Here is a 12,791-nt window from a genome sequence, read left to right as displayed (position 1 = left end):
ATGCCTTTATTAGCTAACACATCTGGGATGCATAATCATTGAGATAGGAAATCCACCACCACCACTTCAGACACATGCTATAATTCAGACAACTGACTGCTCCAGCTACCACCCAGTGTCACCCATGTTGGACTAACGAAGTTCACCGAGGGTCACATATCAGCCAATATCCGAGACCCTTACCAATAGGCTTCAGCTCAGTTCCTGGAACTGAGACCATGCAGTGAGATGAGGTTCTCTTGGCAATGGACAAAGGCCATACAGCCAGACACTCAGATATCATGATGGAGAAGGGCCCTAAAGTTTTAGACAGAGCTGAATTGGCTCACTTACATGAGCTGATTCTTGGATCCCCTGGTCCAAAGGGGCTGTAAACTCAGCAGATCTGGCCAGCCAGAAATTCATCTGGTATAGAGGGAGTCTCCACATGGTATATTCCTGTGTACCATGGTATAGTCCTATGTTGTGCCCCCAGCTCCTCCAGTGCTCCCCTGGTCTATGGGCAATAGCTAGCGTGCCTCTGCCAGTTATTCCCAGCTGCCCGAATGTTCTGCTGGGGACATACACAGCCAGGTATAAGGAAGAATAACCCCAGGGGCTGATTCTGTTTCTGGCCAGACCTAGGACCAGGGGAGAGTAAATGTGACGTAAAGCCGGGTTTGCCACCCACCCTGCTCTGAGCAGAGCTGTCTGACTCCAGAATCCAGCCCTTAGATTGTATCAAGCTCAATGTTAAAGGCTATTTTTAAAGTGTATTAATACGTTAATTCTACTTCGAGTGATTGCTCATATCCATTCCAATGTAGGTGAGTGCGCACCCCGTGCAGTGGTTTCCAGAACTTTCTTCCCCTCAGCAAGCCCTGTAGGGCCGGCTCAGGCGCCCCCTGGAGTGCCATGTTCATGCCACAGTATATGAGGCGCTGCCGGCCCTGCGAGCCCTCAGTTCCTTCTTTCCGCCCGTGACGGTTGCTGGAACGTTTGCCTCTTGCTCAGCAAGTAGCTTCCCCATTCTACTGTTGTTTATTAGATAAGTAGTTGTTAAGTATAGTAATTAAGTTTGCATAATAGTTAGTGTTAAGTAGTTAATTAGATAGATAGCCCTCAGGGGCTTAAGGTTGGGCCATGCCTGGCTCAACCGGTTTCAAATCCTGTGCCGCGTGCGGCAAGCCATTCCCCGTGAGTGACCCTCACGACCGCTGCCTCCGTTGCCTCGGAGAGCAGCATAGAAAGGACAGATGCAAGATCTGCAAGGTCTTCAAGCCGCGTACGCAGAAGGAGAGAGACGCGCACTTGAAGGCCATCCTGATGGAGTCCGCGCTCTGGCCGGATTCCGAACCGGCGCGATCCCCTATGGCACCGAGTGTCTCCTCGGTGTGGAGCGTCCCACCGGCACCAGAGTCAACCCATCAACAGGCTAGGGTGCCAAAAAGAAAGAAGTGGCAAGATGCTGCCCACAAGGACTTCCCCACATCCCCCGTCCGGCTGGGGGACAGTCAGGAGATGCACCAGCCACGTACCGTGGAGAGTGCTCCGGCACTGGCATCTCCCTGCAGGGAGCCTCCCGACTCCTGGGGGTGGGGGAGTGCCCCTGCAAGGGCCGTCGATGCCGGTGGCGTTGGTTGCGGCATGCGCCCTCATGGGCATGCCCATGCCTCCATCCCCCCCTCGGCCGAGGGCGCAGTGACCGGTGTCTCGGGGTAAACCCGCGCTGGGTGGCCCCAGTGGGTGGTCGAGACAGGAGTCCAAGTCTCCCCCAGACAGTCGCAGAGGGTAGAGTGTGTGGGCTCCCCTCCCAGCTCCGACTCTGAGTCCAAGGGAGGTCTAGAGGTTCGCGCGTGAGGCAACGCCAATACAGTTCCGCCTCGCACGGGGATAGAAGTTCCAGATCTCGCACCCCAGCACCGAGTCCAGTACGGGCACTGGTCTCGATCCCCGATATCCAGCCCGGCGCGGATCCCAGAGCCAGAAGAGACCCGATATGCTCGGCACCGGTCCAGATCCCCGGCACGCAGCCCAGCACGGGTCCCGGCGCCTGAGGAGACCTGACATGCTTGGCACCGGTCCAGATCCCTGGCACGTAGCTCGGTGAAGATCCCGGTGCCTGAGGAGACAACCAAGCCATGCCGGTCCAGATCCCTGACATGTGGCCCGGCACATTGCCCGGCGCTGATCTCGGCACCGACGGAGTCACAATGGCACCGGTCCCGATCCCCGGATCGTAGTCCAGCAAGGATCCCGGTGCCGAAAGATTTAGCACTGATGGTGACACCGGCACTGCACCGCCGATCACAGTCTTTGGAGACGGAGACGGCACCGAGACGTCACCGCCGGCACCGCTCCCAATCCCCAAGGGGGAAACACCGTCGCAAGACCTCAGCGCTGAGGCGGAAGTCATATTCCAGCTCCTTCAGCCGCTCGCCCCCTCACCGGCACTGCAGGCGTCGGCACTGACAATCTTCCTCCTTGTCGACATCATCTCAGGACAGGTCATCAATGAGGGCTGGCAGAGGCCATAAACATTAAAGGCACCGATCCAGCGGCTCGGGTCCTGTGCCCACCACCACGAGGCATCATAGTCGGCACGGATGCTGGCACCAGCGTGGCCACAGGGGCCTTGGCAGTGGCCGTACTGGGGGCCATGGGGGACTCGGATGGGCCAGGGCACGGTCTCGGTCCATCTGAAGCTCCAGGGTCTCTAGCACTGGCCTTCCTGAAGGTGCACCTGGCCCTGAAGGTGCCATCTCGGCCTTCCACCAGCCGATGGAAGGGAGGCCATTATTCTCGCACCCCATGTCAGTCAGGTTCCTTAAAAGGGTGGAGAGGCTATACCCGCAGGTCCGCAACCCGGTGCCTCCCTGGGATTTGAACCCGGTCCTCGCTGCTCTGACGGGACCCCCCTTCGAGCCCATGGCTACATGCCCACTGCTCATCCTATCGTGGAAGGTAGCCTTCCTGGTGGCCACTACATCAGCTAGGAGGGTCTCCGAGATAAGAGCTTTGACCTCGGAGCCCCCCTACACCATCTTTTATAAGGACAAAGTGCGGCTGAGACCCCACCCGGCCTTCCTGCCTAAGGTGGTGTCCCAGTTTCATTATAACCAGGATATCTTCCTCCCCGTGTTCTTTCCTAAACTGCACGCTTCGGAGGAGGAGCGGAGATGGCACTCGCTAGATGTGAGACGAGCCCTGGCCTACTACATCGAGCGGACGTGGCCGTTCCGGAAGTCAACACAGCTGTTCGTGGCAATGGCGGACCGGATGAACGGCTCACCTGTCTCCACCCAATGCATCTCCGCATGGATCACCGCCTGCATCAGGACCTGCTACGAGCAGGTGAAGGTGCTGCTTCCAGGGGCTGTGTCAGCACGCTCAACCAGAGCCCAGGCCTCGTCAGCGGCCTTCCTGGAAAGAGTGCCCCTGCAGGACATCTGCAAGACAGTGACCTGGTCGTCGATCCACACCTTCACGTCCCACTACGCCATCGTGCAGCAGGCGAGAGAGGACGCAGGCTTTGGCAGGGCCGTGCTGATGAGAGTAGCTCAACACTGACTTCTACCCACCTCCAAGGTATGCTTATTTAATCACCTATATTGGAACGGATATGAGCAATCACTCAAAGCAGAAAACAGGGTTACTTACCAGTAACTGTTGTTCTTCGAGATATGTTGCTCATATCCATTCCACACCCACCCTCCGTCCCCACTGTCGGAGTCGGCAGAAAGAAGGGACTGAGGGCCTGCAGGGCCGGCGGCGCCTCATATACCGTGGCACGTGCGCGGCAATCCAGGGGGCACCTGAGCCGACCCTATGGGACTTGCTAAGGGGAAAAAAGTTCCGGGAACCAGTGAACGGGGCGCACACACACCTATATTGGAATGGGTATGAGCAACACATCTCGAAGAACAACAGTTACTGGTAAGTAACCCTGTTTTTCTGTTTTATTGACATTGTTAATCATAACTCTATCTTTGTCATGATTATTGTTGACAAATACTTTCATCGTCAGATCAAGTGATCATCTCAGGGTTGCTCTGGAATTGAAGCTTCCATTTAAAAGATCTGCTTCTAGACCTCATGGTGAAGAGGAACCCTTGATTACACTTTCTTTTTTATTTTATTTTTGAATATTTAATATGATTGGTCCCAACTCCAATCTGTAACCTCCCTCCAGTCCGATAATTCACCTTTCAGCACAACCCATTACTTTCTCCCCTTTAGCTGGTTCCTTGTCCCCCTTACAATTCATGCAATGATCCCCATGTTGTCTAATAATTTCTCATGTGGTACCATGTCAAATTCTTTACTGAAGTCCAAGTATATTTGTTTTACTACATTTCCCTTATCTAAAAAATCCGTTATTTTCTCAAAGAAGGAAATCAGGTTAGTCTGACATGAACTACCTTTGGAAACCCATGTTGTATTACGTCCCCTTTTCTATTTACCTCATGAATTTAATTATTCTTTCTTTCACAATTTGTTCCAAAGTCTTGCATACTACTGAGGTTATGGATATTAGAACATAAGAATTGCCATACTGGATCAGACCAATGGTCCATCTAGGCCAATATCCTGTTTTCCAACAGTGGTCAATGCCAGGTGCTCAGAAGGAATGAAAACTGAGATTTTGGAGCATCAGATATGGTTGTTTTGTAAATTCTCATGTCCAGCAGTTTTTGTTGGTAATTTTACATTATCACTTGTTTTAGAAATACTTAGTTTCAACATAATGATGTTGATTCTTTCAAACCCTCCCCCACTTAAGACATCCTTAAGAAGAGAAAATGGGGAAAAAGTGAAGCTTGTTGATCATTTACTTCTAAAACAACAGCCTCTCCTCCCCTAGAAAAAACAAAAATCTCTAATAACCAGATCCAAATTTCATAAAAGGAGAATTTTTAAAATTTCCACAGCAAATGTTACAGAATTGTTTACTGCCAAAATTGCAGAGAAAATGCAGTTTGCCATTGAAGGGTTTTTGTGCCAAATGTGATGAATAAATTCCAACATCTTAGTCAGGGGAGTCTGACTTTTTCAGCCCGAAAACTAAATCTGTTGTTTCAAATCAAGAGGCCACTCAGGATGGGAGGTCAGAGCAGCCCTCCCCCCTGCAGTTTTCTCCTATCCCTTAAGTGTTTTATCTGAACTGGCCACTCCCAACCCAGGACTTTGACTCAAGACTCTCAGCTGAACGCTGCTCAGCTGTTTTCAGAGCACCTGCCTGAAGGAAAGTGGAGGGGACTGTTTTCTGAAAGCACCCCCATCTTCAGGGTATGCCCAGCTCTGCCTTCTTTCATACCTCAGTGAGACCCCCAACCTGGCCCCAGTCCCTGAGGGAATCTTTTGTTTTCTTCCCCAGGAAACTGCAGCCTGCAGCCCTCAAACCAGCTCACCAGAGCTCAACCCATCTCCCCTTGCACACACCCAGTGTGCCCAGGAACACACCCTGTCCCGTCCAAAGTCTGTTCCTCCTTCCCCCCATGCTCCTCAGGAATAAACCCCATCCCCAAATCCTAATTCCCTCTGAGCTGTCTCCTCCCCCCAGATCAATTAAAGTCAATTACTGCAGAAGATTTCCAAACTACTTACCTGGGGGCATCCCAAAGAGTGACAAGGCTGAGCTGTAGAGGGAATCTTAAGACTTGGGTCTCATGGGTCTGGTTTATTTTGCTTCTGGTGCAGGACCTGGGGCTCCATTTACCTGCTGCCTGCTTGCACTGCTTATGGTCAGGTGGTTTCTGCTCCTCTGGGCAACAGGCAAACCTGCCTTCACTGGTTCATCAAAATGCTTGGGAACTAATTTGCATGCCTGCCATTGCCTTCCTCATCTCTGCCTCCCACCCTTCTCCCTACCTCATCTCCTTCCACTTCCTTGAGGGCCCTGCCTCCTCATGTTGATACAAAGCCTTTGCTGCACCTTCACATTGCTCATTGCAAGAGCTTCCCAGTCACTTTGAGAGTGTCTGCATGGTGGCTGAGGGATATTTGAAATGCACACCCTGGCTGCTGTCTGAGTTGCTGCCCAAAGAAATGCTTTGCTCCTCATTACATTGCAGCACACAGGCCAGACCCCAGCACAGTGTGTGCAGGGAAAAGCTCTGCATGCAGACCATGTGGTACTGGTGCTCTCAGCTGAATCACAGAATGACCCCTGCGATGTTATTTCTGTAGGTATAATTTCAACATTTCTTCATGTTCACCCATTTGGAGCAAGCATAGAGTACATCTGTTCCTACTTACAGCGGCTGGACACCAAGGTAGGTGTGCTGGGGTCTCTGTCTCTCTGGGCAGACTGATGGGGAGGAGGGTCACTCTCTGTCTGGGCAGGCCTGATCCAGGAAGGTTGTTGTCTTTCTGTGTGGTGAGCAGGAGTCTCATACTCTCACTTCCCAGAACCCAGGCCGCCATCTCCTTAAACCCAGCTCCGGCTGGTTGCTGACAGCTTCAGTTGTCACTTCTTCCCTATCTCCAAGGACCAGCCCTGGGTGAGAGAGACTGCCCAGAATCTCCATCTTCTCCTCTCCCCTCTGGCCAGAGATATTAGGACCAGCTGGGGATGCCGCCCACCTCCTCTACCTTCCCACTGGGGAGACCAGGACCTTCCTTTCCCTTCCCTTCTCCTCCCACCAGAGACCAGAACTTGCCAGGACCTCTCTGCCATCCCCTCTCACCAGAGAGACTGAAATCGGCTGGACCTCTCCACCCTGCCTCCTCTCCCCTCCCACCTGAAAGACCCCTCTGACCTGGCTCCTGGCTTCCCAGAACCCTGGGTCACCATCTTCTTACACTGCATTCTCTTGGCTCACTCTGGAAGGAGAGATGGTAGCGTGGCGAGGATATCCATGTGAATTTGTAGTAGCAGCTAGGGCTTAGGTTGGGGAGCCCACACTTGTTGAATCCCTGTCCCTGACCTGAAGTGGGGGAGCCAATCTAGGTCACAATAGAGCAGAACAGGTGCATGGAACAAACAAATGGAGGGGGAGAAAGGTGATGAAAATAAGAGTTAAAAAGCAAGTTTTAGCATAAGAAGCATCAACTCATTTGTTCTGCCTTCTGTTTTGTGCATCTCTTAACCAGTTTCTGATGATCTCTGACAATTTTTACCTCTCACTACATGTCTTGGTTTGCTTAATAGCGTTAATAGTGAGGGATTTTGCCAACCGATTTTGAAAGTCTAAGTGAATTATGTCATCCTATTCTTCTCTGTCCACTCTTCTATTGATTCCCTTGAAAAATTCCAAGAGGTTGGAGATGTCTGATTTGGCTTTATGGTCTGTCCCTAGTATATCATGTTCATCAATGTTATATAATTCTTTTAAATTAATTTGCAGATAGTTTTCCTGGTTGTGGATAAAAACTGCTGTTGTGTATTTCCCCAGGATCACTCTGATGCATTTTCTAAAGACATGTGTGGCATTTGCTCCCCTCCAGTTCACCAGTGTAATATCTGGTTTAAAGGACAAGTCATGTATTTTTGATAGCAACACAACCACTTAATTCTTAATTTCTCTCTGCTCCCTTGAGAAGTGCCCTCTTGTCCTTTTGTCTCATTACCGTTTCTTCCAGCATTTTCTCTTTGCACATCTCAATCTCTAAGAGGGCCTCCCCTTAATTACTTTGGAATAGGAATCTTCCCATTCCTCTCTGTGGTGAAGACTGATGCACAGAAGACATTTAGCTTCCCTGCAACTTCCTTATTCTCCTTGATTGCTCCTTTTACTCCCCGGTGATCTCGTGGACCTGCTGATGTACTGAAGAAGTTCTTGCTATTTATTTATATCTTTGGCTGTTTGCTTTTCAAATTCCACCTTGGCCCTCTCATTTCCCTTAGCGATAGTGGATCTTGATATTGGCCTGGCCTGCTGGGGATGATGTTTTTCTATCTGGACAGACACAGAGGTGGATGGGTGGAGGTGAGGTGTAGAGTGTCTCTGTGGGTGCAACCAGCCCCACTGAGGGGATGGAGGTGAGCGTCCCTCTGGGTAGGTAGATCTAACCAAGTGGGGTGGAGTTACTGTGTGCCCTGGCCCTGCTGCATTGGTGGTGATGGCAGGGTGTGTGAGAGCGTCTCTCTCTCAACGGGCCCTATGTGTCAGGTGATGCCTCCTGGTAGTCATGCCTAGTGGTTAGAGTACATCGAAGCTGGATGTAGGGTTGTGACTGGGCCAAGGGTGGCACTGGAATTGAAACCCAGGGACAGGCCAGGATCAGAACTGAGATCAGAGTCTGTAGACAAACCACGTAGCTGGAGTCCAGGTGCAAACCAGAGGTTGAAGCTGGGTGGTCAGAGTCCACAGACGTGCCAAGTCAGTACCATAGCTGGTGTCCAGATACAGGGCTCGAAACTGTATTGCCAGAGTCCCAGCATCCAGTGAGGGTCTGGAAACGGAGGCAAAGCTGAAAAAGGTCAGTGACAGGACTGTAACCAGGTCAGAGTAGGGCAAGGACAAGACTGGAACAGGGCTTGGGCAAGGCTGGGGCAGGAACCGAAACAGGATCCAGAGCAGGCTAGGAGTCTGGGGCGTCTATTACACTGCGAAGCGGCAGGAGAGTTCCTGGCTTGGTAGGGCTGCTGCACAGACTGATCTGCATCTCTGGTGGGGTTGGGGAAATAACAACGCCTGGGGTCATCTCATCTGACCCAGGCTCGGCTCAAGCTGAGTCAGCTCCCTTGAGCCGTGCTCCCTTCAAAGCCATCTTGGTTTCCTCTCTGTCTCCGTGCCTTTGTGCCTCAGTCCCAGGTGAGTATGTGAATCTTGGCAAAGGCCAGCTCTGAGCCCAGCCCCCTGACACCTTTCCCCTTTGTTTTCCAGCTGGGGCCTTTGCTCTGTTTTCCTGCCAAGGAGTAAGGGAAGATCACCTTCCTCTTGGCTGTTGGTTGCTAGGTGTGAACATCCTTGCCGTTGGTTCCTGTTATCTTTCTGAACCCTGCATTGATATGGATCAGTTGCAGCACGTCCTTTAGTGACCCATTCGTACCACCCCAGATGGTTGTGACACAACAAGTTCCGAGAGCAGCTTTTAACCCTTTATATTCCGTTCATAGTAATGCAAAGCACAGAGGGAAACTGAGGCATGGATAGGAATCATAAAAATATTACCAAAATTCCCACTTCATCACACACAGATGCATCCTAAATCTCACAAAGAACATCTTTGAATCAGCATAGCAAGTGAGTTATCACTGTGCCTCCTTCACACCAGTGTCCCTTAAACTTTTTAGGATGGCAAGCACTAATTCAAACTCAAACATTTAATGACCCCTTTACTTTTACTATTTTCAGAGTAAGAATGAAAAAGCCTATATAATGTGTGCTTGGGTGGTTGATAGAGGATATTTGACCTTGAAGATTGTACCTTTGTACATTTGACCTGTAGATTGTAATACAATATTGCATCTCGTGGCCCCCTAATTGTCTTTCATGACCCTCCTGGGGTGCTGTAACCCACTTGTTGAGAAGCACTACTTCACAGGACAGGCTAAGTCACAGAGCCTAGCTCCTGAGTACCCTCAGTCAAACCAACAGAGAGAGGTGAAGTGATTTGTCCAAGGCCACACAGCAGGTCAGTGGCGGAGCTGGGACCGGAACTCATAAAAAGTCACTCCATAAGGAGATAGCTGGACAGTGAATCCTGAACTGCAATTCACCCAGCCCTGAAATGAAGTGGGGTGAGGCGTATTGAATCTAGCTGGGAGAGTGTGATGAAGAGGGAATTTCTGGTAATATTTTTATGAATGATGTGGATAGCAGTGACTTCCTTGACTAGGGATTGCTACCCAGTGCATGCACAAGGGTTAAATCTGCTCTTGGGGCAGCGCAGGAGATGTAAGGTGTGTGTGTCACATAACTGCGTGGGGTGGTGTGAATGGGTTGTTACAGGACCGGCTGAAACCAACTCATATCAATGGAAGATTTGGAAAGACGATGGCATCCCCAGGGACTGAACAACCGACACTCATTCACGGGAATCTCTGTCAGATGGAACATGAACTGAGTGTGGCTCGCAAGAGGACAATGGACCGGGAGGTGACAGGTGGCTGGGATAAGACTCAGCAGTTCTCACCTGGGATTGACACAGAGAGGGGGGGAGAGCAAAAAAATGGATTTCATGGCACCTTGCCTCTGTGGAGTGCTGATTTCGTCATGATGGACTATAGCTTAACCTTTGCTACTCTGTGCTAACCTAAGGACTTCCCAGTGCTTTGTTCCAGTTGGCTAATAAACCTTACTTTGTTTTGAAGAGGCTGCCGGGTTTCACTGCAAGTACTTACTGAAGTGCACTGATCCCTGAAGAGTGTAAAAGTCTCTGACCAGGAAGCTATCTCAATTGCACTCACTGGGCAGAATTCATGGTGTGAACCAGCGGTGCTGAAGCCCAGAGGCTCGGTCTTGGAGGTGTTGAAGCTGCGTGTCCTGCCCTTACGGAAGGGTGGGACTTGTTGGGGGTCTGCATATTGAAAGGGTTCCTCCAAGGGACTGTTTAAAAGCTGGGCCATAGTGCAGGTCCGTTGGATCCATGACAGAGAGCAGCAATATGTGTTTCAGCCTCTAGATTTTCCAAAGACTGCTAAGATCCTCCAGGACAAGTGATGTCAGGACCTGATATTTGAAACAAAATGTGGGGGACAAAGCAGAAACTAGCAGGTGGCCTTTCCTGTTCATCCCAAAGTAATAGAAAAAGCAGCAAACAAACTAAGGTTTGATTTGCAGAGCCCCTTTAAAGGGGCTATCGGTGAATGCCATGTTTGCATCATGTTCCTGCCTCAGTATGTGACCTTGATGTCAGAACATGGTGATCTCATTGTTTAGTGTGTCTCTATAATTTCATTTGATGATTAAGTGGCTTCTCATCTGTAACAGATTGAAGTTACAGACTTGAGTAGATTTGTTTTAGACAAGTATCTCCAGTAGGTGCACATCAAGACATGACTTGAATATTTTGCATGCCTGTGATTTCTCCACCCCGCTCACATGATTTTGTTCTTGAGTCCATAGTAACATTAATTTACAGTTTTGTTTCTCTTTGAATCCATTATTTCAAGTCTCATAATTAAGTAATGAGAATAGTTGTTCTTCCTTCTCCTTCTAATATTCCTTATGTCTGCAGCCATCCCTCCTCGAACTGTGATGCCAACACATCTCATAACTTAACCAGGACCAGGCTGGGTCACCATTAGCACATGAAGGGGAGACCTAGGAAAACCCTAAATACTGCAGAGAGTGGTGGTTGTGCCTGAGGTCAACATTGACAAAACTGTAAGCATGTAGCTAGAGAGCCAGAAGGCAGTTAATTTTCAGTGGAAGTTTCACTTCTTTCCCACAGATATGTCCCACTGAAGTGGAAGTTCTGATGAGCAGACTGCAGCACACCTTCAAACAAGAGCTGAGTGGAGTTGGGGCTAGCCTGGAGAAAAGATGGAAGTTTTGTGGCTTTGACGGACTGAAAATGACTTGAATTTTCAGCTTGATTGGCTTTGGATACTGAAAATAATCACAGAATATATACATCAGACAAACCTAGGATGTTACTGTAATCTACAGGTACAATGGTTTTCATGCATAAATCATAGATCCTTTTATGGAATATCCCATGACTGAAATCACAGATCTAGGACAGTACGTAGCAGAAGGCGCATGGAAGAAATTTAAATGAATCTCGAGTGCTGTAACTCTTCTGTTCAGTTATCTTTTGTCTTATACTTAAGGACTGTCCAACATGTTCTGTGGACAAAGTCTTTGCTCTGTTTGACTCCCAATATATTTTAAACACAGCTAACTAACTAACTAACTAATGATTTTACAATTTGTCTGTTTTGTGTCCCCAGTCTCTCACCCTGCACATTTTTTTGCTATTGAGGGCAGCCCTACACTGTAATATGAAATAGCAAAAATGAGAGACTTTCAGGCTTCTAGCATTAACAGAAGGGGAGAAAAATCAGTATTTTATACATTTATATGCTAGAAATTCTGCACATTTTAAAAGAGAAGAAGAGGTTTGTATGACTTTGCAAAATGCTTGTGAGCCTAAAGGTCACTTACTTTACAAAGCTATTTTCTCTACTACATAAGAAATGACTTTTTCAGATTTAAAAGCAAACCTAGATTATAGCAAGTGTCATGGCAGCAGCACATTGTGACTGCTATGTGTGCATGCAGTACAGAATCACTTTGTAAATCTGATTTTAAAGGGTAAGGGTATTTAATTTTCTATAAATCTGGGAAGCAAGACTCCTAGTAAATGCCTGTATTTTAATAGTGGCCTCTTCTTTGGGTTTACCATCACCTGTCTTTTGTTGCCTTTTTCTTACTAAAATTGAACTGAACTGTGGAAGAACTGCTGCTGCAAGGGTCATAAATAGAGCATTTCCTTCCTCGTGAATGTTTCTAAAGAGCTGGTCTGGGTATTCACAGCAAACTCTGAACTGCTCAAACCATGGGCGAGGGTTTCTGAGATATGGGGGGACATGCTAACATAACTTCCATTTACAAACAGTGCCTACGGGGCACACGTCTTGCCAGGCACAGCCCCATTGGCATGGTTGTGTACCCAGTGTCATTTTCTGTGAAGATGGAGACAACTAATGGAACTGTTCTCGTCAGATCTGCTCTGGGATTTGGACTGTGCTGGCCTCTGGTGCTTTGGGGTGTGGGTCAGTCACTCTTATGAGTCCTGGTGCTTGTGCTGATGAAGCAGAAAGCAGGTGGAAACAATTTCAGGGAACCCTTTGTAAATGCCCAGGTTGCAGTTGTTGAAAGTTGTATTTTTAAAAAATAAATTTTTTTTACATCCTG

At 49.0% G+C, this 12,791-nt stretch overlaps 1 protein-coding gene across 4 annotated transcripts in view; it reads left to right on the top strand.

The window, feature by feature from the left end:
• Positions 1–12,791, top strand: part of ENOX2 (ecto-NOX disulfide-thiol exchanger 2) — a 149,942-nt gene extending 137,151 nt beyond the window's left edge. For 3 of the 4 annotated variants that reach the window (XM_067548479.1, XM_067548477.1, XM_067548476.1), the window contains 2 exons: positions 6,169–6,254; positions 11,323–12,791. In XM_067548479.1, the coding sequence (XP_067404580.1) occupies positions 6,169–6,254; positions 11,323–11,454 (218 nt within the window). In that variant the 3' untranslated portion in view covers positions 11,455–12,791. The remainder of the gene's footprint in view (positions 1–6,168; positions 6,255–11,322) is intronic. The other variant, XM_067548478.1, reaches the window with a different exon arrangement.

This window comes from Emydura macquarii, unplaced genomic scaffold (genome assembly GCF_026122565.2).
Source record: "Emydura macquarii macquarii isolate MOO-44397 ecotype Brisbane River unplaced genomic scaffold, CSIRO-AGI_Emac_v2 contig_1253, whole genome shotgun sequence".
Taxonomy (NCBI): Eukaryota; Metazoa; Chordata; order Testudines; family Chelidae; genus Emydura; species Emydura macquarii.
The sequence above is the reverse complement of the archived record's forward strand: the minus strand, read 5'-3'. Positions and strand labels throughout refer to the sequence as shown.